At 39.8% G+C, this 23284-nt stretch overlaps 1 protein-coding gene across 2 annotated transcripts in view; it reads right to left on the reverse strand.

The window, feature by feature from the left end:
- Window positions 1-23284, reverse strand: part of TNPO1 (transportin 1) — a 70001-nt gene that overhangs the window by 43239 nt on the left and 3478 nt on the right. Inside the window, exons 2-4 of one of the 2 annotated variants that reach the window (XM_071581493.1) lie at window positions 10545-10716; window positions 10267-10380; window positions 8329-8404 (exon numbers count right to left, since the gene is read on the reverse strand). In XM_071581493.1, coding sequence (XP_071437594.1) covers window positions 8329-8404; window positions 10267-10371 — 181 coding nt within the window. In that variant the 5' untranslated portion in view covers window positions 10372-10380; window positions 10545-10716. Of the gene's footprint in view, window positions 1-8328; window positions 8405-10266; window positions 10381-10498; window positions 10717-23284 lie in introns of both variants that reach the window. The other variant, XM_071581492.1, reaches the window with a different exon arrangement.

Raw genomic sequence — 23284 nt, forward strand, 5'->3', positions numbered from 1 at the left:
CAAAACGCCAACTGTCCAAGACAGACTGAAAAGAAAACTTCCTGTTTATTTCCTAGGCCTGTCCTCAAGTGTGTTTCCTTTCTTTTTTTTTTTCCCTTCCTTTTTTTAATTCTGGCTGACTTTTCTGGACACTATAATCAGATTTTCAACTAGCAGTGTTAGGTTGCACTCTGGTAAACATCAGAACATAATTTTGGCACTAGTAGAGGTGTTCTTCCTAAGCAGCTCTGCATCTAGCTAAAGCAATAAAATAGAGAGCACAGACTGCTTTTAATTCAATTTACCTTCATACATTTTATCTTTTGTTTTAGGAACTCAGATCCTATTCTTTATATTTGGATACACTCAAGTTCCTACTAGGAAGGTTAAGGGTACCAGTGAAAATGAGACTTATCTAAGAAGCTTTGCTTTGTGACCATGCTGGTATTCCTCTTCTAAGTAATTAAAACTCCATCTTCAGTCTCTTTAGTTTTCTGTTTCTACCTATAATTTCATCAGCCTCTCTTCTTTGTGAGGGGAGGAAAGTGAGGCAAACTGCCTGCACTTGCCATTTTGGAAAGTTTGAAGCTACTGAAACTTTCAGCTTGCCAGTCAGTTACCTCTGATCAGTAGTGTATCTACTGATTCGGGGAGTATCATCCACCACTTTAAGTTATGTGAATGGTTTTTCCTTGGAGATACCAAAATAAGAATTTGTCCTATTGAATCTATACTTGCTCGAGCAGCCCAAGTGTGTGACTTCAGATGAAGCAGACAACCTCTCTGGAAAGTGATGTTCCCAGTCCACTATTGTAAGGCTAAGCTGTTATAAACTCCCTACACAGAGCTGAGTGCAGACTGCAGTCATTACTGTTATCTGAGATCGAGTGTACCCTCAGCAGGTTTTCAGATGACATGAAGCTGAGTGGTGCAGTTGACACAACAGAAAGGAAGCAGTGTCATCCAGAAAGACCTAGACAAGCTTGAGAGGTGGGTCGATGAGAATCTTATGAGGTTGAACAAGTCCAAGTGGAGGTGCTGCACCTGAGTCAGGGCAATCCCAGACGCGAATATAGACTGGAAGAAGCCATTGAGAAGAGCCCCACAGTGAAGGACTTCAGGTTCTTATGGATAAAAAGCAGGACATGAGTCAATAATGTCTCCTCACAACCCATAAAGCCAACCACATCCTGGGCTACATCCAAAGCAGCAAGGCCAGCAGGTCAAGGGAGGTGATTCTTGCCCTCTACTCCCAGGAAATTACACCCAGAGTGCTGTGTCCTGGTCTAAGGTTCTCAGCAACATAAAGACATGGACTTGTTAGAGCAGTTCCAGAGGAGGGCCACAAAGACTATCAAAGAGGGCTGGAGCACGTCTCCAATGAAGACAGGCTGAAAGACCTGGGGTTGTTCAGCCTGGACAAGAGAAGGCTTTGGGGAGACCTCAGTTGTAACCTTTTAGTACTTAAGACAGGGAGAGTGATATTTCCACTGGCAGTGATAGGACAGGGAGAACACTTTTAAACCAAAAGAGAAGAGATTTAGATTAGATGTTAGGAATAAGTTCTTTACTCAGAGGATGGTGAGACTCTAGAACAGGTTGCCCAGGGAAGTAGTGGACACTCCATCCCTGAAGTGTTCAAGGCTGAGTTGGATATGGCTCTGAGTAATCTGATGTAGTGGGTGGCATCTCTACCCATGGCAGGGGAGTTGGAACTAATCTTTAATGTCCCTTTCAACACAAACCATTCTATCATACTTTGATGATAATGTAACTCTGGTATGGCACGGTTGCTCCTAAATGCCTGTTGAAAGCAGAAAGCAGAGCTGAGTGCTGAGCGCCATGCAGTTCTGAAGCAAGAGATTTATGTCACAATAGGAGAAGAACGAGTTCAAAATGCTTTGCAAAAGTAGAAGTAATGCTCAGCCTATTATTGGTATTAGCATAAAATTGTGGAATCAAGATGTGCTTTTTCTACAGTCAATAAAGATACCCAATTCTGGAGCTGGTAGAAATACTGTGGGCACTATTACTGGTAATATTAAAAGTATTTGGAGGTTTTTTTCTGGGTTCCACTCCCTTCCAGTATCAAAGGAAATGTGTTTTTATTTGTACATGATCCTTTATTAGGCCAGATTTGGCTTCATGAAGGAGGGCAGCTTTCCAGTTGCACCTGGCCCAGCACTGCAAGCTAACAAACACAGTGAAATGGTTTTATCATCCTAATGTCTCACAGCGAATATGCTTTCTGAAAATCCTGAAAGAGGTGGTGATATTGCTTCCTAGGAGTCATCACAGTTTAAATCAGACACCAACACACAGCCTTACGAGTAGGAGGCTCATCAGAATGCACTGAATCAAATACTGCTTGATGAACAGAAGCGACTTTAGAGCCTTTGAAACACCAGCAACATCTACCCTTTCTGTAAGAAAACACTCCATAGGAATGCTTGATACTGACATTTTAAGTACACTTAGGTTTGACATGAAAAAATAACCAAACATCACTAAGTAGGAGAGTTTAATTGAAAAAAAGCATACAAAGAAATAGCCATTTGTAGTATGCAAACAAGTCAAAAATATGTTTCTCCATTGTTTTCTACCTCTCAATACATTCTGCTAACATTGCTATGTCAGCTTTCGTGGAAAAGCTTTCTCAAGGAAATATTTCCTGCCAGAAGATCCTGCCTTTGTGATTGGTTTCCCCCATCTGGACTTGACTACGTGCCAAAAAACATGTGTAGAAGTTGGAAAAGCATTATAAAAACCTAAAGGTGAATTCAGAAGTTAGAGGAACAAGAGACGAGAAACTAGGAAACCTTGCTTGGTTTACTCTGATCTCTCCTCTCAGCTCATCTTACCTTCCTTCCAACACCACCAGCCGTCATCTGCCGAGAGAGAGAGAGAGAGAGAGAGAGAGAGAGAGAGAGGGAGAGAGAGAGAGAGAGAGACTGCTTGTCAGCCTGGAGAGAGCATCGGCCTAGAGCGAGACTGCCTGGCAGACTGAATAGTCTGTGACTGTCTGTGGAGGTATATCCTTTCTCTGAATTTTTCTCTTACAGGCTAAAATAAAGCACCCTCTTTTGCAGCTACACCAGAAGCCAGCTGGTCCTGTCGTGAGGGGAAATAACAGGCATTTTGCATTTCAAAGACTCACCATCTTCCTGCAGTCAACAGATACTGAAGGAGAAACTGCCTTTCCCCCCCCTCCCCCTCCTCTCTGTTACATCGATAAGGCACCCAAGTATTTTTTTTCATGGTGGTATCTTTTCTCTGCTTCTATAAATAATCTTAAGCATTTTCCTAACTTTCTTATTTTTCCTCTTTTCCTTTCGCATCTCTCTAACAATCTATTAATAAAAATCAGCTTTTGGTATTTACATATAACTTGTTTGAGTTTTAATTTTGCTCAAGAGAATGATTCGAACTTGTAGTTCAACCTGCATCAAAATTACGCAGATCTGAACGCCACACCATTCCAGCAGACTATATTCAGCTAGTAAGACACAATAAGGAACGGGTTGAAATACCTGGCTAAATAACTCGAATTTACTCCTAAAGATTTATTTGAAGTACAAACCAGACCTTAGCTAAGATTACTTGAGATTCAGACAATGACATAGCAATGCCTTCCTTACATGGGCTTTTTAGGGAGAGAGAAAGAGATAATAATGGAGATCCCATACTCCTGATTGTGGATGTTCAGAATAAGGAGCTCCAGGAAAGCATTCCTGAAACACTGAATTATGTAACATAATCCACAATCCAACTCAGTTTCTTTCAAGACTTTAAATACAGGAGTAAGCTGTTTGGAAAAGCCTTTTTCTTCAACCTGCACTACAATATCCCTACAGAATTACGGAAAGGAATAGTAGTCAGCATACCGGGGAAAAATATGGAATTTTTAGTGATCTCACAAAATAATGATCTCTTAATAGGTATACCAAGCAACTTTGCCAAAGATACCACATTGGTAGGAGCTGCTGACTCCCTCAAAGGCACAGACGCCTTGCAGAGAGACCAAGATAAATTAGAGGGCAATCACCAACTGTATGGAGTTTAACAAGTGCCAGATTCTACACCTGAGATGAGGGAGCCATGGATGTATGGATAGACTGGGGAAAGAAAGGCTAGAGAGCAGCCCCATGAAAAGGGACCTGTGGGTCCTGGTCAGTGGCAAGTTGAAAATGAGTCAGCAGTGCCCTGGCAGCCAGAAGGGCCAACCGTGTTCTGGGGGGCATCAAGGCACAGCATCGCCAGCTGGTCAAGGGAGGGGATTGTCCCAGTCTGCTCTGCGCTGGGGCGGCTTCACCTTGAATATTGTGTGCAGTTTTGATCACTGAAATATAAGAAAAATATTCAGCTATTAGAGGGTATCTAAAAGAGGGCAACAAAGATGGAGAAGGGCCTTGAGGGGAAGTAGTGTGAGGAGTGGCTGAGCTCACTCGGTTCCATTAGCATGGAGAAGAGGAGACTGAGGTGGAACTTCACTGCAGATGAGGGGAAGAGGAGGAGCAGTCACCTTTTCTCTCTGATGACCAGTGACAGGACTTGAGGGAAAGACATGAAGCTGTGTCAGGGCTGGATATTAGAATAAGGTTCTTCACCCAGAAGGTGTCTGGGCACTGAACAGGCTACTCAAGGAAGTGTTTACAGCAACAAGCCTGACAGAGTTCAAGAAGTGTTTGGATGGTAATTTCAGAGACATGGTGTGTTTCTTGGGGATGGTCCTGTGCAGGGCCAGGAGTTGGACTACATGATCCTTGTGGGTCCCTTCCGTCTCAGGGTATTCTATGATCCTATTCTTTCTTTTACGATATTTATGCACCTCAATTACTTTATTCATTGATTAGTAAACCTGAATCTTGTTGCAATTTTTCTTGTATCCGAACTTCTGAAAACAAAAATGTTTTGCTGTTGTTAAGTAGGACACTGTATATGTACGCTATGCAGTACTGTAAACCGTAAGGGCACATTAATCTGACAACTTCTGAATGGTAATGCAAACAGATTTAATGCTTGACAATTATTTTTGTATATTTAATGGTGACATTATGTGTGATGACTATCTTGAGGCGGGAGTGATAGGGGAACTTTTGTTTTAATTTAACAGTTAAAGCTCCTGTACCACTTTTCTGGATTAATCATGCTCATAGATACCTTCCTGAAATGGACAGCAGGCAAATTAACACCTGATCTCATATAAGGGTCTTCTTCCTGCTCAGCTTCACAGATCTTTCAATACCACCATGCCAAGAAAGTTCATTATGAAATGGACTCATGAAAACTGCTGTCCAGATGAAGTTTAAATTTCAGACTCATTAGAAAATATTCACATCAAACCCAGAAGACCATTTTGGATCCCAGTAATAGCTTATAAATGCTGTTTCAAATTCTACATGCAAAACTACACAAATTATTAGTGGCATAATTACCAGAACATAAATTACCATCTGTGAAGAATTCTGCTGAAACAAAAACTTGGCAGGGGGAAGGAGGGAAGGGAGTGGGGTAGGGACAGGAGCTTATGGTCCCCATGGTAATGTTTCATGTACAGTTAGGTACTCTGAATTACTAAGTCATCACATGAACAAGAGCAAGAGTTGCAGACACTGGTCTGTCTTCAACTGGTTTATAAAAATCCAAATTACTCTGGAAATAAACTTAAATGACCACCTTCAAAGCATATGACAAAAAGATTACTAAAGCAGTGTTCTCAGTTCCCGCTCATTCACCTTCAGAGTAAAAGATCATCCCAAGGACTCTGCTCCTTAACTGTAACAGCCCTAAACCAGGCCATGATCAATCAATTCACTGAGTAACACTTCACTGACACCAAATACTAGAGTTTCCATGTTCAGATGAGGTGAAGTCAGTCACTAAAGCCCTATCACAAAACCACAATTGCAAATGCTTTGTCTAACTGCAACAGGATAGAAAACTGCAGTTGTACAGGCCAGCAGAAAGTATCAGGACCATCATGTACTTGTCTCAGTATTTTCCCATTAGCCTGGGTCCTGCCCAGAGCCCTGTGGACAGGGAAGAGGGAGATGAATGCAAAACTTTACAGAAATTGTTCAAAACTAATCACGTCCTACTGAATCACAATGGTTATGCTTCAGTCAACCACACATCAACCACAGAAAATGATCTGAGAAGAAAAAGCACTCCAGAAAAAATGCGTGCACCCCAGAAACAAATTATAAACAGAATACAGAAGACCACAGGGTTCTGAGCTCAGCTCAGGGGACACTAGGAGAATAAAAACCACAAAAACAACAGTAAGGGCACGACTGTGTCACTCCGTTTTCTGTGAGGTTTTCCCAAACCAAGAAGGAATAGCTACACTATCAGTGCATGTATTTTCATTAACAGATGAAATAGCAAAACCACAGTACATAAGCAGTACTCCTACATAAGCTTCACCTCGGTATCCTGGAGGCAGGATATGGTAAATGAGCCAGTTTTGCAAACAAAGTTATTTGCCTCCAAAAGAAGTTTGATTGCAAAGTTACATGCCTAGAGAAATGTAATACTCAGGCTAAAGATAATTTGATACAATCTTCACTTCAGGAGAATGATACTATTTAACACGTTTCACTCAACACTGATACCAGGCTCTGTTATGGTCCCTAAATATTCTGCAAGTTTCCAGAAAGAGAAATACAAAGTTAAAAAATAATTGCTTTGGGCAAAAGGTCATGATACAGGACAAGAGCATCACCAAAGCAAGAGTTGCTTTCCAACAGTCTCACGAAAAAGTCTCACAAAAGACCTGATACATCTATGAGAGGTATCAGCACAGTCTGATGCCAAATGCTTCTCCCTGGAAGTTAACTTGCTACTTCTCCCCAGATTGTTTGCCCACTCAACCTGCCAGAACCCACTTTTTTCCCTTAGGTAAAACAGTTTTACAAAACTATATTGTAACAGCTAACATCTCTTATTCTTTAACCAGTTACACAGAGACTGATGTGATTAAACATCAACAGTAAAAGATGACTGCTGGATAATTAGGCAGTTCTCTTGGGAAGACACATTACTGAACTCCAAACATCAGTGAGAACTGAGAACCTTAAGCTCAAATGCTGGATGAAGAAGGCGAAATTAGCAAACTGTCTTAGTGTCAGAAAACAAATTCAGGGACAAAAAAAGTGGAAGCAATCTTCTTGTCACATCCTTTGTCCAGACTCCATATCCCACTACTGAATTTGCTCTGCTCTTTTGCTAATGGTATAAAGCACATGGTGTATCTACACTGGCTTCTTTCTTAAAGATTCAGTATTCTGGCTGACTCTAGTCTTGAAAATTCTCTCAAACTTAAGGTACTCTCCCCAAGGCCTTACAGATGATCAGGCAACTTCCTACACAGAACATACAAAAACATTGGGATATGCTCCAGCCTTCCAACAGGAAAATACACGTTCATCCTCCTCTCTATTTCCCTCCTCCTGAAGTAAGCTGACAGCACAACCAAAACTAGCTAAAACCTATGGCAAATGTTCTTGCCAATTCTTTGAATGTTACAGGGCCACACACAAGTAAAATCTAAACCAAAAGCTAAAAAACAAGAATTCAGAAACGAAGGTATGGAACACTAACAGGCAGAAAAAGCACATCAGAAAATAAGGACAAAAAAACCTAGAAAACAACTCAAACAATCAAACACAATGATTCCAAACAAATGTAAAGAAGACAGATGTGCTAAAAGAGATATTGAAATGAATTTCCTCTCTTTGTCAAAGACGTCTCAAATTGGTAGCTGTAATACACTGAAAATACAATCTTTCACACACTTTGATCCCTTCTAAGGAATTTTCTGAATTTACTGACTGGTAGAGGCTACACACTATGTCATATACAATTTGCACTAATGTTCATAAGAGTAAAACAAGTTTAATAGTCAACTGATGTCCAACTGTAATTTACTAAAATTAAAACTTCAGAATGAAGATTATGACAGCTTTAGTATGGAGAACTCTAGTATGTAGTCTCATTAATAGTCTCATTAATATGGAGATCATTATTGTACTTGAATTTAGCAGCATGTTTTATAATATATATAGTCATGATGATCAGTTAGTCTACAACTTCAAAGCAGTCCAATACTTCTGGGAAGATTTCACGGGACACTTAGAACGGAATCCACTAAGGCTAATACTACAAGTACCAGTAAGTTATCAGATTTTTTCCCCACAAAGCCTCCTGACAGGATAAATGAGTTCTACATGAATCAACCAACCAGCAAACTGACTAGAGGCATCAGCTTTCTACTTCTTTGAAGCTAAATAACGTAAATTAAAAAAATGCAAGAAGTAACATAAAGCAGTCACTTCCTCAAGAACTTACCTTCAGACTTCAACTTTGTGAGAACAAAAATCAGGTAGTTGTTGAAATCTGGATACTGATTGAGTTGTTCTAGTTTCTAAAGAGAGAAACTGCTAAGGAAAGTTGAGTCTTCACATACAGCATTTATAGCTTTCTGGATAACCAGACTATTAAATGAGTTATGTACTGCTACATCACATCAACAAGCTGTGACTATAAGCTCACGATATATAGATATGAACAATCTAAAAACACTCTACGTAATTTCGTAATTTTCTTTCTGATGTAGTAGCTTTTACTTATGGGAAAGTCTTAAAAAAAATCTAGTGACAGGCACAGAAATTAATAGATCCTTAAAATGATTTGTAATATATTACCAAAACCAGGCAGTTGAACATTACTAACAACTGTGAATTCCAATGGATCAAAAAGTGTCAGAAATGAGCAGAAAGAACTGAAACAGCAGTATTTAATAGATATTTCATGAGAAAACACTTAATTGGCCTAGGAAACGAAGATTAGCTCTTAGGCCATATTTTTTAACAACTTTACCCCCTTCAGCTTGGTTTTTTAATCAAAGAAACATATATTATCTTCATTTGAAAAATCTGAAGCCCTACTAATTCATAACTTTGCTAACAAAGGGTTCTGGTTAACCTATACTCCCCAATTCGTTCTATTTGCGATCTAAGCATTCAAATGTGCCAATACAGCATCGTAAAGAATTAACATGACAGAATCAACACATACAGTGCTTGACAGCATTTGGTACAAAAGGGGAGCAAATGTGGATTCAAGCTAAACCCTTAAAATAATTTAAATATATATGGATACACGTATGTTCTTACCTACTTAATTCTGTTGCTTTCTGTGAAGACCTTTAAGCAAATGCCTTAAATAAACAGGGATCAAGATGATAAACTCATATCCTTCATAGAATTTCAGCACTTCTACATATTTCAAAGCACATATATGGCCAGCTCAAGGAGCAGGAGACAAAGGATGAGACGTTTCTGGTTTTAGATATTTTTAAGACCTATTAGTCTTAATTCAAAATTTTGCTTTCTCAATCCTTGCTCCTTAAAGCATTTCCATTCATCGCTTCTACAATCAAGAGAGACCGGGGCGGGGGGGAAGGGAGGTGGTAAAAAACTGCAACAATCTACAACACTAACACCAAATGCACTGCAAAGCAGCACAAGAAGCTACATAGATCTCCCCATTTTCGTCAATTTTAACGAGTGTAACGAGCAGTATTTCAGGATTAGACTTCTACACCAGCAAAAACATGCTCACCACGTACCAAAATGCGCAGCGTCAGAGCCAGCAGGCCCAGAAAGACGAGCAGGCAGCGGCTCCACCAGTCACGGCTTTCGCCACAAATCCCGGCGCCGGGATTACGGGGGAGCCGTTCGTTCGCACCGCCTGTGTGCAGGGCGGGCGGGCACAGAGCGCCGGACGCCCCCGGCCCTGCGGCGGCTCCGCGGGGCGAGGGCCGCGCTCCCGCCCTGCGCTGGAGGCTGGGCGCTGGCGGCGGCCCAGCGTGCGGGAACCCGGGAGAACAGCGGGCACCGGCAGAGCCGCGCCAGAGCCCGGGCTTGGGAGAGAGAGGGAGGGAGGGAGGCGGAATTTAAAATACTGCCCCAGCGGCCAAAACCAACGCGGCCCATGGCTTCGGTCTCGCAACAGGTGCCCGGTGCCCGCCCAGGGGAGGAGGCCCGGCGGCCTACAGGCCGCCTCGGCGGTTCAAACGCCGCGCCACAGCCGCTGGCTCCGGCGAGGGCTCGGCCCCCGAGCTGCGGCGGCTTCCCAGGCAGGGCCGGGCCGGGCCGGGCCGGGCAGGGCAGGGCAGGCCCGGCCCAGCCGTCGCAGCGCCGGTCCCGCTGCCGCGCAGGCCGCGCTCCCCCCGCCCCCACCGGCCCCGTCCCGCGCGGCCCCACAAGACTCAGCCAAGGATACTTGTTGCACGGCTCTCTGCGTGGTGGTGTCCGGGGACTGGGACTCCTTGAGAAGCTGCAGGATCTGCTGAAGACCCTGCTCGTCGGGCTTCCACTCGTACTCCATCTTGACTGTCTGGAAAACAGCAGACAACAGGCGGCCGCGGTTGGCGGCGGCAGGGCCCGGGCGGGGGCGGGCGGAGAGGAAGGAAGGCCGGGCCGACGAGCGATCCCCGCTCCGCTCCAGCTCTCACCCGCTCAAGCGCCCCAGAAGCCGCCGGACGGACGGAGGACACAGACCTGCTCCCACTGAACCCGCGCCGAGCGGAGACTGAGTCACGGCGAATTTGTGATCCGGCCCAAGGAGCCGCCTCGCGTCCTGCTGGGTCCTAGCGCCGGGCACGCCTCCGCCCGCCCGGGCCGCCGGCGCCGCCGTCCGCCTGTCCCCGCTGCGTCCCACTCCGGCAGGAGCCTGCGGGCGACAGAACTCGAGCCCCTCAATCCCGGCCGGTGGGACACGGGACGTCCACGTCGCCCACCCGAGAACCAACAGAAGCCTCCAGTAGACGCGACAGGCGAGGGCCGAAGCGGCGCCCCGGGCCAGGCCCGGCCTGTCCCCTGGGACGGCGCCTGGCAGCGAGCGCGGAGGGTCCTGCGGGCGCGAAAGCAGACCCAGCAGTCAGGAACGTGGTACCCGCGTTCCTGCCGACTGCACTTCTACGTCATTTGGTTGAGTGTTGAGCAGATCTCAGAAATTCCCAATTCCACGTGTAAAGAGGGAACAGGACCAACTACGCGAGGAGGCAGAGGTGGGGCTGGGGCGTACAAACTCGAAAGAAACTGCTTTGAATACCTATCTTATCCTTAGTCCTAAAATATATAAGGGAGGTCTTGGGTCAAAATTAGCAACTTAGACAGAAAGAGATATACATACACATATGCATATAACTGCAGTATGTATCCATCACACATTTTGTATGTATTGTAGCTATTTTTATGTATCATACATATACTAAAGGGAAATAAGAACACACACTGCTTAGAACTGGTCTAAAATGTGAAAATGAAACCCAGTAATTCCTTGGCTTTTTACAATCTCACTGTGTTTATAATCTCCCTTGACGTGAAAACTGTTTTCTGCTTCTTCTGCTGCCCTACAGAGCTCAGTCTGAACACTGCACATCCCATCCTTAATAACTGTTCAGAGGCATTGAGTACAATTAATAGTAGAGATTCCTAAGTGTGCATCCCAGGTAATTTGCTACGTGGCTCTTTGTCTCTCTCCCCAATACTGACAGTTACCTGTGCAGTCTAAGGTGCTATGAAGTGTCCTGAGCCAACTTTGCTATTATGAGATGCTGTTCTTGAAGAAGGAGACAAAACCAGTCTCCAACACAAAAGCAACAAGACAGGTAGTGTATATGTATGTGTGTATATGTACTTATACAGTGAAAGAGGGTATTTAATGAACTAGGGAAGTATGCACACTGGAATAAGAAGTAGAGAAGTATATAGTGAAGGATGCTGCACAGCATACACGATAAAAACAATGAAGAGAACAAAGACATCTTGAGAAAAAAAACAAGAAATAGCATATGTTTCTTTAAGCTCTTCTATTTAAGCAGCTGGTGTAGTTATCACAGGATTTTTTGGGGAGATCGACTGCAAAAGAATCACAGCTCTTGAGAGTTGACAGCACTTAAGCAAGATGGAGTCAGTAAGGTAGCTACATAAAGGCATGCCACCAGTTACTAGGGAAAAATGGGCACAAGATTTACATGAGACCTTTTGTGACCAGGGTCAATCTCCACTAGTTTTTCTCTAGTACACAAACATGTCAAAACAAAGGATGAGGACCCAGATCATTAATATCAAAGTTCATGGCTCACACCATATGCACAGGAGAGATCATCATAGGGCTTGCATAACTGAATAGACAGATAAAAGCTGAATCTGAACAAATAAAGGACAAGCTAATTTGGGCCTCATTCCCCTAACTACTGCCTTACCAGGAAACCTGCTTTTCTTTGAGACTTCTGTCCTACTGTCAAGTTTGTTCAAACTTGTTTAAAGCTTCGGAAGTTACTATTCAGAAATTACAACACAAAGATTACGTTTGTCTAATATCAGGAAGACAAGTGTGTTAAACAAAAACATTAAATATGGGAAACAAGGGAAGAGACTGGGAAGAAAGGCTGAGAGACAGAACAGGAAAAAGCAGGAAGAGAAGCAAGCCACGGATCCATAACTAAGAAAAATCTATGCTTCCTTTCCAAGAATGTAATCAGAATGAAATCCTTCTAAGAATGTCCACTTTGTGCAGTGGAAAGGAGAGAAAAAGGCCTACAAATTCATGTGTGAATGGGAGCCAATACAGTTAGTGGAGACATGTAAGTGCTTTAGACTATCATGCTTCAAAAGACAGGTTCCTCCTAAGGTTACATACAGGTACCATATATAGAAAATAAAGGAAACATTTCATCTTGCAGAATACTTTCTTATTCTGATAATTTCTCTTACGTTATTCTTACCTATATCTAGCCCTTTAAATTATAGAAGGACACAGGATAAGGGAAAATAATTTGACTGAGACAAGAAAAAAAAAGGCAGATTGAAAGGACTACAGAAAAAAAAAGAGAAACCTCTATTTCTGTATGCTTTCCCTCTTTGTTTTCTACTAACTCTTCAAGCAAGAAGCTTCTTGTGTAGAAATCAATTCAGAATCAATGTTAACCAAAGTACCAGGCATAGGCATGGAAGCTACCATTCAAAATACGGCCTGGTTCATCCCACTCATCAGCAGAATGCACCAGAACTAAATTTGAAACACTTCATCTACCTAAGATGACAAAAGTTCTCTGAAGACAGGAGCCTTGCACAAAGGCTGAGGCTAATATTTGATTTCTCTATTATCCAGACTTCAAGTGTCATGCACTAGCCAGAATCCAGTTTCAGCCACTTTACACTTTAGAATTTTCCCCAGTCTTTAGTTTTACTCCACTGGTAATACTGGATTTTTTTTTTTTTTTGAGAGAGAGAATTCTAATGACTACAACACTAACAGAATTCTAATAGCTACTTTCTAGTAATAAATTTCAGGCCCTGTTACATGTAATACTGGTATTTAATAATGGCAATGAGTCATTCAATCCAATGCTAAAATTCAGGCTTCCAAGTTTCCACACAGTGGAAAGTGCTCATAGTGTCACCTTGTACAGATTTGTATGCACAGAGGAAATAACTCCATAGCTTTCTGTGTAAACCCTTCTATGTTAGGCTAAGAGTGATGTAGATTAAGCTAAGAAGAAAAAAAGCTCTCATAATACAGAATAAATGTGTCCATGTGAAGGACCTCATGCAGAATAGCTACTGCTGTACTAATTTGCAGTGCCTTCCACCTGGAGACATGCACTAAACTTTCACTTAAAATAATACTGGTAGTCCTCACATCAAGCATAACAAAGCAGAATCCATTGTAAAACATTTGGTGCAGTCTTTCTGAGTTCAGCCATAGGATACAAGATAAATATTTATTACAAGAAGATTTATTTGAGTAGTCTTATGAATTTTAGACAGTTTGACCTGTAGAGACCAGAGAGGTTACCCAGGAAACTGACGGAAAGAAAGCTTGAAAGGATTCTTTTGTCCATGACAGAAATATCTATGAAATTAATTTTATATACTTTTCCAGAGCTGTGGGTTATGATAAAAAGATTGTTTTAGACAGAAGTCTGAGCAAACTTTAGAAAACTATTTTTAGATGGGATCTCAACATTACTTTGTGTGGATTTCCATAAACATTAAGGAGAAGAAACTGTAAGGGTACTATTTGCTGGCTAATGCAACAGTAACCAATTTCACTCTTGCAAGTGTAATTCTGTGGAACCCAGGACTTTGTGGTGAAGATTGACAGAAAGGGTACAAGGTTGTCAAACACAGGAGTGGAACTTTTTCTGATAACTATGGTGACAAAACCCCCATTTTTTTAAGAGTTCTTCATTGTCACAAAGGATGACAAAAGCCAACAGGAAATCCACTTAACAGAACATAAAGCAAATCAAACATGATTTAACATACAATAGTAAGTCTAGTACTAAAGAAAAAGGTTTTGTGGAATGTACTGAACTAAGAATTTGCTTCATTGGTAGTGTTAAGATTATCTTAAAAATATTTTTTCCTATCTAGGGACAGAATTTCTTCTACCTGTGAGGAGCAATTTGACAACATTCAAAGTTGTGAACCTATGGGCTTTCAGATAATATAACTTCAGATTTGTGTACACTTAATTGACCTTTGTTTCCTACTATTATTCATTTTCTGAGGCTAGTAGGTCTAGGAGCAGAATAAGAAGCTGAAGCAACAGAGAAATTATGTTAGCTTTCTAGCCTCCTGAGACAATTCCAGGTAGAATTGATTTTGTCCTGTTGTATATGAAACTAGAAATGGTGTATGTGCACAAATATTCCCATAGTACAACACTTCCTAATGAAGCTAAACCCAAATTTCCCCTGGAACACTGGCATTCCAATATTGGAGGCAAAAAAATCTGTAATGTGATGCACTGTCTGTGGAATACCATCAGTTTGGTGACAGATATTTTCTGAGAGTATCTACAGTTATGATAATGTATATGCTCGGGAAATGAATTACAGTATTGCCTGTGTGAAAGATAGAGCTGTTCCGACTCATCGTTGCGACAGTCACCCTCTAAAATTTCATGGGTTTTACCAAAGTTGAGGAGCAGTATTTCTTTTTGCAGATAATGTCTGTAAAAGCCTGCACTGGAATCCCACTGAGCATGTGAAATAGTACTCAGTATAACCTGACAGTCTGTAATTCCACTCTTCCGACAGAAGTACATTCCTTCCTTATTTAATGAATACCTCTGCTCGTCATGCATCCAATGACAGAGGAAAGAGTACAGCAACATAGTTTCCATTTATATGGAAGTGCAAAACCATCACACCATTGCAGTTAAAATGGATGACTGGCCACAGCATGCAGTAATCTTCTATGTTTTGTAGAACAACTAAGACTTAATGCAAATTAGGAAAGATCAACAGATATAAGCAGAAGCTTATACAGGTCAGTACAGAAACCCAAATCTATTGCTGCTAATAAGTTCAGTTAGTTACATAGCATTTCCACCTGCATGGACAAAAAACTGTTAAGCCTTCACCAGTTAGAACATAATCAGAAGTGTTTTAAATTCTCCTTTGATGGAATGGAACACCATTCTTATAATTCATGAAAAGTCCAGCTGACTAAACAAGTGGTAGACAGTGCAAAAATGCAATGATCTCTGGATTTAAATGCCTTTGATCAACTAATTTGGATAAGGATACACCATCTCTTCAAACGTGCTGTTATGAGAGAACAAGATTAAATAAATGGCCATGAGATGAGATAGGGGAGACTCAGATTACACATCAGAAAAAATGATTTTCACTGTTGGGGTAGCCAGGCTTTGGAATAGGTTGCCCAGGGAAGTAGTGGAGTCATCATTCCTGAAGGTGTTCAAGAGGCATTTGGATCTGGTGCTGGGTGATGGTTTAGAGGTTACAGTGGTGGTGCTGGGTGGACAGTTAGACTGGATGACCTTGTAGATGTTTTCCAACCGTGATGATTCTATGATTCTGCAGTTATTTCATTTCCACAGCTAGAGAGAGCAAGTGGAAAAGTATGCTAATGATTTGCCTCACTTTAATTACACATGCTAGATACTACAATGGCAGTACATGCTCTCAATCCTGGCAGTCATAAAACAATCTAAAACTGAATGGATAGCTGTTTGAGAAAAACATTATCTCCTGAATGTGACAGAAAATAGTAGATTATCAGCCAAAATCTAAAAGTAAAACCTCTCCATCTTCCAATACCCTCCTTCATTCTCCCCCAGGACAAGTTTCTTTATCCAATTCTAGAGTACTTTATTTGGTCTCCTACATGAAACATGAGTCTCTGTAACTGCCTAACAGAACTGGTATTTTAGAAGACATGAAAAAAAAGAATAACTACAGACTGGGAGATGAAAATGGAATGCCCTGCTATGGGTAACAAGCTTCAGCCATTACTGTAACAATTTAAATCTATTCAAAGGGAGTAAGTGGGTATACAAAGTCATTCTTGAGAGTCCAGAGTCTTATTTAAATGGCTGTTGTCAAATTTCTTGTCCAAAATTCAGCTTGTGCTTTTTGCCAGCTTAAAATTCTTTCAAGGGTGATTAGTGTCAAGTGCATATGAACACTATTTAACTCTCTACTTAACTATACAGTATTTTTTTCTCTTAGCTGTAGGAGGCAAAACAATTGTTGTCTGCAGGAGGATTTTGGTTAAGTTTTTCTCACTGATGATTCAGGCTTCCCTAAGATGCAGATAAAACCCAAAATGATACACAGCTTTTGAACCTGTCCCTCATGATAGATCAGAGCTCAGTCTTTTGAAAATACCTGAGAAAAGTAGCAGATAAAATTTTAAAAAGGGAGGTATGGCTGAAAAAGGCCATATCCATGGCTAAGTATGATACAAGACTGTGAGAAATGTGACACAGCCCTTGAAATTCTAGCACTTATTTCTTTTCCATTATGCATTCATCCTTGTCAACTAAAAGAGGTCAGTAAAAATAAACTACCAGATGCAGGACTCCTATCTTGACTTTTTGCATGCTTGAGAAAGTGGTCCTAGCCCCTGCAAATCTGGGAAGAAAAATCATACAATGACAGACTCCATGGGGGATGCCTGTTCCTCTAACAACGGCTCAGCCCTGACAAGACAGGGCCTTTGTGTGAGGCCTGGTGGCACAGGCATGTGATGAACATCTCTTGCTCTTCTTTTTCGATAGTGTTTGGAGAAAAAGTCATCTCCTGCTACTGAACTAAGGAGGAAGCACACCACAGCAGACACAAAGGAGATGTATACCTCATCATGGGACAGTGCCAGATTTGGGGAAGTTCTTGGCCCTGAAAAGAATGCATTCCTTCTTTAAAATTAAGTTGTTCACAATCATTTAAAATCTTAATCTAAGTAAGCAGTAATCTTCTTTTAGGCTAACTTGGAAAAAATCTGCACCATGATGAACCAAAATACATCATAGTATCCCAACCATTGTCAATATGAAGCAATTCATAAACCTACCAATTTCATTGCAAAATATGTATAAAGTCCTTATGTATATCCCATAAAGCAGTTCACTAGTTTAAATGGGGTTTTTTTGTACAACACTGTCTTAACAATCATAAATAATAGTAATGCAGTAGAAGCATATTTGGTATACTTTACATTAAAGTGTAAAAATTAAGAATCTCATTAAATAAGAAACAGAACTTGTAAAGGTACTGAGGCCCCTTTTCTAGCAGAAAGAAGTGACAAGTACAAGTCAAATGCTATATTTATTTGTAAGCATGTTTTGATGCATAAATGAGATGAAAATAATCTATTGTGGAAAAAAGGTAAATTAAAACCAAATATACAAAACTTTTCAGGCTTCCAATTTAAATTATAAAAATTAGTTATGTTACATTATTTACATCAGACAGACCACTGTGTTTTCACAGTATGCACCAGCACCAACCACAAAGAAACAAGTACAAAAGACATCTCAAAAAACTGAAAAGTCTCCTCTTGAAAATTCATGGGGCACTATTAGCAATTCAGTATAGGGTTTAAGGCAAAAATAATATTGGGAGCCTTAAGAACTAATTTATCAGAATTAGGCTTTATTTTTACTTCTTGGCAAAATACCTCACATTCAAGGATACACAGAATTTAGAATCACACACTCACCTACTTTCCTCTGGTTTTTTTTGAACACTCAATGCATTTCAAAACGTTTACACACAGATCATGCACTAAGACACACTACTGTGACACTGCCACTGTCAGATCTGTCATTGGTGGCAACACTGGTGCTTTGGTCAGACTTGCAATACTGAGAACAGTGCAGGCTAAACAATCATCACTGGTCATCATAACAACGTATTGCTCCTGCATGGCTGATGAATTTCCTTACTTCACAAAGTGGCTTATCTAAGGTCCTTAAGATGCTGTGGCCTCAAGGAAGTGAACAGTATTTGAGTTTCTGTTCATGCCTGTGTGATTCCAGTGAGCTTATATTTGTCCTGCACAGGGATTAATGGGTGGGGTCATATATGAATTGGCAGGGACATAAGTGAAAGAAGACTTAGAAAGCTTTAGAAAGAAACTGGAATTCAGTCTTATTCAGTGAACCTGAGTACAGGGTGTTCTCTAATCTCTTAATGTCAGATAAATATTCTGAAATTACATCCTCATGGAAAAAACTGAGAAAATGATTACTTATCTGGAATGGACTTCTCTCCAAAGGAGAAAGCTGTGCACATGATTATCAGTAAAAGGGCATTCAACTGCTCCAATCATACCCATAAACAAAAGGAATCGCAGCCTAATCACCTTAATCAAAGAAGCAAAATTCTTAAGGTAAATAAACAAGTAGGATTTATTGATCTTATTGAGATCATTAAAGAATGACTGCACATTCCTTGTTCTTTAAGCCTCAGATGTAAAAGGGAATATAAAGGGTAGAAGTATTGACACCCACCCTGCCACCCCCAAACTGTTCCTACAGACATATCTATACGCACAACAGAATTTGCAGACCCATCAAAACCAACAGTTTTGCCTCCTCTGAAAATCAGCATTTTCAAATGGCAAATAATTACATGAGTTGACTTTATTCTGTTTATTAATATGACAGTATGATCCCAAGTGCTTCAACATTAGTTCTGCAGGCATTTTGTGAAACAACTATAAAAGCACAGATAAATACCTGTACAAATTAAAACAGTATTAAAAACTCCTAGAAAAAAATTCCAGGTTTAATCTGACCAAAGCAATAATGCAGCTTCTGTGGCTGTTACTATTTCTGCACAGATAGAGGCTGTTGTTGCACACATTGATGATCACTTAAAATTCCTTGGGCAGTTAATGCAGCCTTAATGAACTTGCTACCAGTCCCCTTAGCAATTACTTTACCTTTTTCTGGTTCAAATGCAGCATTTCATGCCAAAAGAAAAAACATTAGAAACGAAAGATTAAATTAAATGTACATTATACAATCTGGTTAGAAAAGCCAAACAGAGTTAAGCAATCTGAATGCATGAAAACACAATTAGATGAAGAATTTGTCATTCTTACTTGAGTTTTATGTTTTCAGCATTTTAGTAATTTAAATACTTGTATGTTCATTTGTGAAAGATATCAGAATGGTACTTGAATCAGAGACTAGCTGCTGTGATTAGTTTCTCAGTCTAAATAGATACATATGGAAATTAACTCCCTTAAAATGCTACTAAGAAAATAACCAATAGAAAACAAAAAATTCAAGGTTTTTAAAGGTCTGGATTTGATTTTCTCTTGTCCAAATGTAAAGGAAATTTATTTACTGGAGAAACTGTAATTTAAAATAATTCAATTTACCTTAAATGTACAGGTCATTTAATAACTTTAAAGCTACTTAAACACCTCTTTAATTAAAACCTGTTGCAAATTGCTTCACCAACTCGACTAAATAAATTTGCTGACATTCTACATATCATCTTTGTCTTACAATAATGTAACCACTGCATGAAATATAAAGTTATGAAGAACTGAAACCTGTCTATAGCCAAGAGAATAAATGTCTCCATCCTATATAAGAGTTCTTATACATAATCATGATGCAGAACATGAGGTTTTTTCATGCTACTTATTTTATGATCTTCACCATGAGTCTCAGTTTATAGATCTGCAGTATGCTTTCTCATGATGTCCTTTGAAACATAGATTGTAAAAAAGCATTCCAAGAGACTTTCTGCCCTTTCTCACATTTTATATAGAAATTCTCCTTTGGTGACATGTTCACAGATGTTGTAAGTCTCTCTCATAATTCTCATTCTCCTGACATTTGCCTATTGAAAAACGTTTATCTTCTGTTTTGTAATTCAGTTGTAAACCAAATGTAGAATGTGACAGGCCTAACATGTTAGAGCCTTAATTCATACATAGAGCTCCTGGGCACTACCATAACTAAAAATTAACTACAAAATGTTACATCAAATTGAAAAAACAAAAACAAAAACAAAAAAAAAACAAAACAAACAAAAAAAAACAAAACAAAACTCCCCGCCCCCCCCAATCTATTTTCTGCATGATACAGTAGCTAATTTTTAAAAATTTCTTGCAAGTTATCTTCAATAACAAAACTGACTGTTTGACAATGGCTTGAAAAAGGTATTTCATGTACAATTACAAATACTTTTGTAAAACTTGGTCCTACCATCACAGCATAACACTAATAGTGTTAAAGCTGCTCAGGAAGAATAAGAGGAATACTGATTTTAAATACTTTTTTCCAGGATTTCAAAATGGGAGTTAAAAGTCTAACTGAGGAAAGCAGAATTCAGTCCCAAACACATTTATAATTAAATTAGCAAAATCTCAAAGGACATTTGTGTACTAAACAATTTTCTCTAAAATGCACACATTGAAAATGTAAACAGGACAGCTGAACTTCACTAAAGCAAAAATCTGTTTGCCTTCAAGCAGATGTTCCCAGAACAAGGTTGAAGTAATTCATCTAAGCAATACTGTCACAATGGAATCATGAATTTTATTATCTTACATCAATATCATCTTCTGAAGGGCCCAAGGATTAAATTTCAGTGAAAATGTTACACTGTATCTAACCACTCTGAACTTGAGGTATCTCTTCCAAGTTCCACAGAAGACACGGGAAGGGATGTTGTGAAGCTCAAAAGCATGTAGGTACTATAGCACTTTTTCTGAAATTCCTGCTGAAAAATGTAATGTTGTATCACAGATATCATATCCTCCTTTACCGGATAACTTTTAAAAGTGATGCCTCTCTTTCTTATTTATAACTTTATTACAGGAGCTCTCTATTCTAATACTTAGGATTTCTGCTATTACCCATGTTAAAACAAGAGCATATAGAAAACTGGAAGAAAAATATGAATGTTATTTTGTATTATTGCTCTCCCTACCTGTAAAATTTTATATTAGAACCAAGTACATCTTAAGTAACATGTTTTATTTGTAAAAAAGCAAGTCAGATTACCAATAATTCACTAGCCAATATTTGAAATTTCTATCATAGTATAAGTCCAACTTGTATGACCTCAGATAATTTAGGAGTTATTTGTTTTCATGGGTATGCTCTCTCCTAAGCTTCCAGAAATAAGTGTGGCAAAGAAATTGTCCTTAGATCCAATTAAATCTGCATTTTTCTGAATCAGGAACATCCTGAAATATTTATCAAAAGCAAGACCTCCAATGAGATCATCAAAAGGCAGTCTCTGCTATCTTACTTATTTTTGGGTTTTTTTAAAAGAGGGAATCCCACCCAGTGGAGCTAAGATTATCAAAGCTTCACTATAATCCATTAGCCCTATTAACTAGCACAAAAGAAACAAAGCAAGGACAGTAACCTCAAAGTCTGATGATTCTCAACCACATGTGCTCATACCAAAATCCATATTCTTAACTGGGGAAATATTAATATATGCAGCTTCACATACTCCATTTATTGTTTTCTTATTTAAAAAAGCATATATCATATTTAGGATATTGTACAACAATTAATAAAATACCCACAAATAAACTGTGGTGTTTACATGCAAGATTAACATCTTTCTCACAAAATTCCCTTATCAGTATCAACTTTTCCACTCCACAGTTTAAAAGACTGAAAATGGAAGTGGCAAACAAAACAAAGCATACACTGATATGTACACTGCAAATTAAGGAAGCAGGGAATACTGCCAACTGTGCTTTATTTAATTCTTGTTTGCTGTTTTGATTCTGCATAATCACCAAGAAATTAAGAATGAAAATCACTAGAATGGACAGGGCTTAACTTAAAACACACTTCCTGGCTAAACTGAAAAACCTATTATCATAAACTGTAAAATATTTTACCAGTATTCATTGGCTCAGAGAACAAATAGAGTTCTCTCTTGGGAGAACAGGGGATTCCCCAGAAGCAAAGAATTGTGTGAAATTACAGTATGTTACCCAATTTTTAGCAGAGAAACACAAGAAGCCTATAGGAAGCCTTCTACAGAGACATGGAAGAATTTTGATCTAAAGTGGCTGAAGAAATTTGTTCAGGTGACCAAATGACCAACTAGATTCTTATACATAAAAGGTTAAAAGACTTTAAGAGAAGCAGATATCTGAAGATGTGATACACAAACACACACATATATGCATTAGTGCATACATCTCTGTATTAGAGAGAATCATGAAAAAACATTCCTTTTTTTTTTAAACCAACCATTTTCCTTCACCAGTTGGCCTAGTTTCCTTCCTTTTCCAAGGAGCTTCAAAAGAATTACTGCTTCAGACTTCAGTGTTTTCAGTCTAGTGATGAATGGTTTCTCATACACAAGCAAAGATTGTAACTACATGAGTCTTGTGTTTCAGCCAATGCAACTGATTCCCACTTGTTGAAAACCTCCTTTCAAAGCTCATCTTGTTTGTTTTTAACTGCTTCTTATGGGCCAGATTCAACAGCTGAAGCTTTCACCTCTGATGACAACTCCATTTATTTACATTACACCTAATGGACTGCAATCACTCCTGATTTCCAGACACAGAGCTCAGTGCTTGCCTGCACAAGAAAGAAGGTTGGCTTTTTTTTTTTCCTGAGAAATTGACACAAGCAAAACTGATGCAAAACAGACTCAAATATATGTTTGGACTTCTGAACTGATTTAACATATCTGGTATAAAAAGCAGATCTGTGCTTTTTAGTCTCTGATGAAAACTACTCTTGCTTTTACACACTTGTCTGCTACTGACTTTCCTTCTTTCTCTATAAATGAGGTAGCCAAACTGTATTGCACATGCCACTCACGTCTACTCCCACGAAACACTCAAAACTCAAGGGAGCCACAGCTTCTGAGTCTCACTGCTCTTATACAGCCAGTACAGCTGGCCTCCATAAAACCTGTGTGAACAAGTTAGCAGCTACTGCAGCCACCATGCATGCTCATCATTAATCA

The sequence above is a fragment of the Pithys albifrons genome, chromosome Z, assembly GCF_047495875.1.
Source record: "Pithys albifrons albifrons isolate INPA30051 chromosome Z, PitAlb_v1, whole genome shotgun sequence".
Classification (NCBI taxonomy): domain Eukaryota; kingdom Metazoa; phylum Chordata; class Aves; order Passeriformes; family Thamnophilidae; genus Pithys; species Pithys albifrons.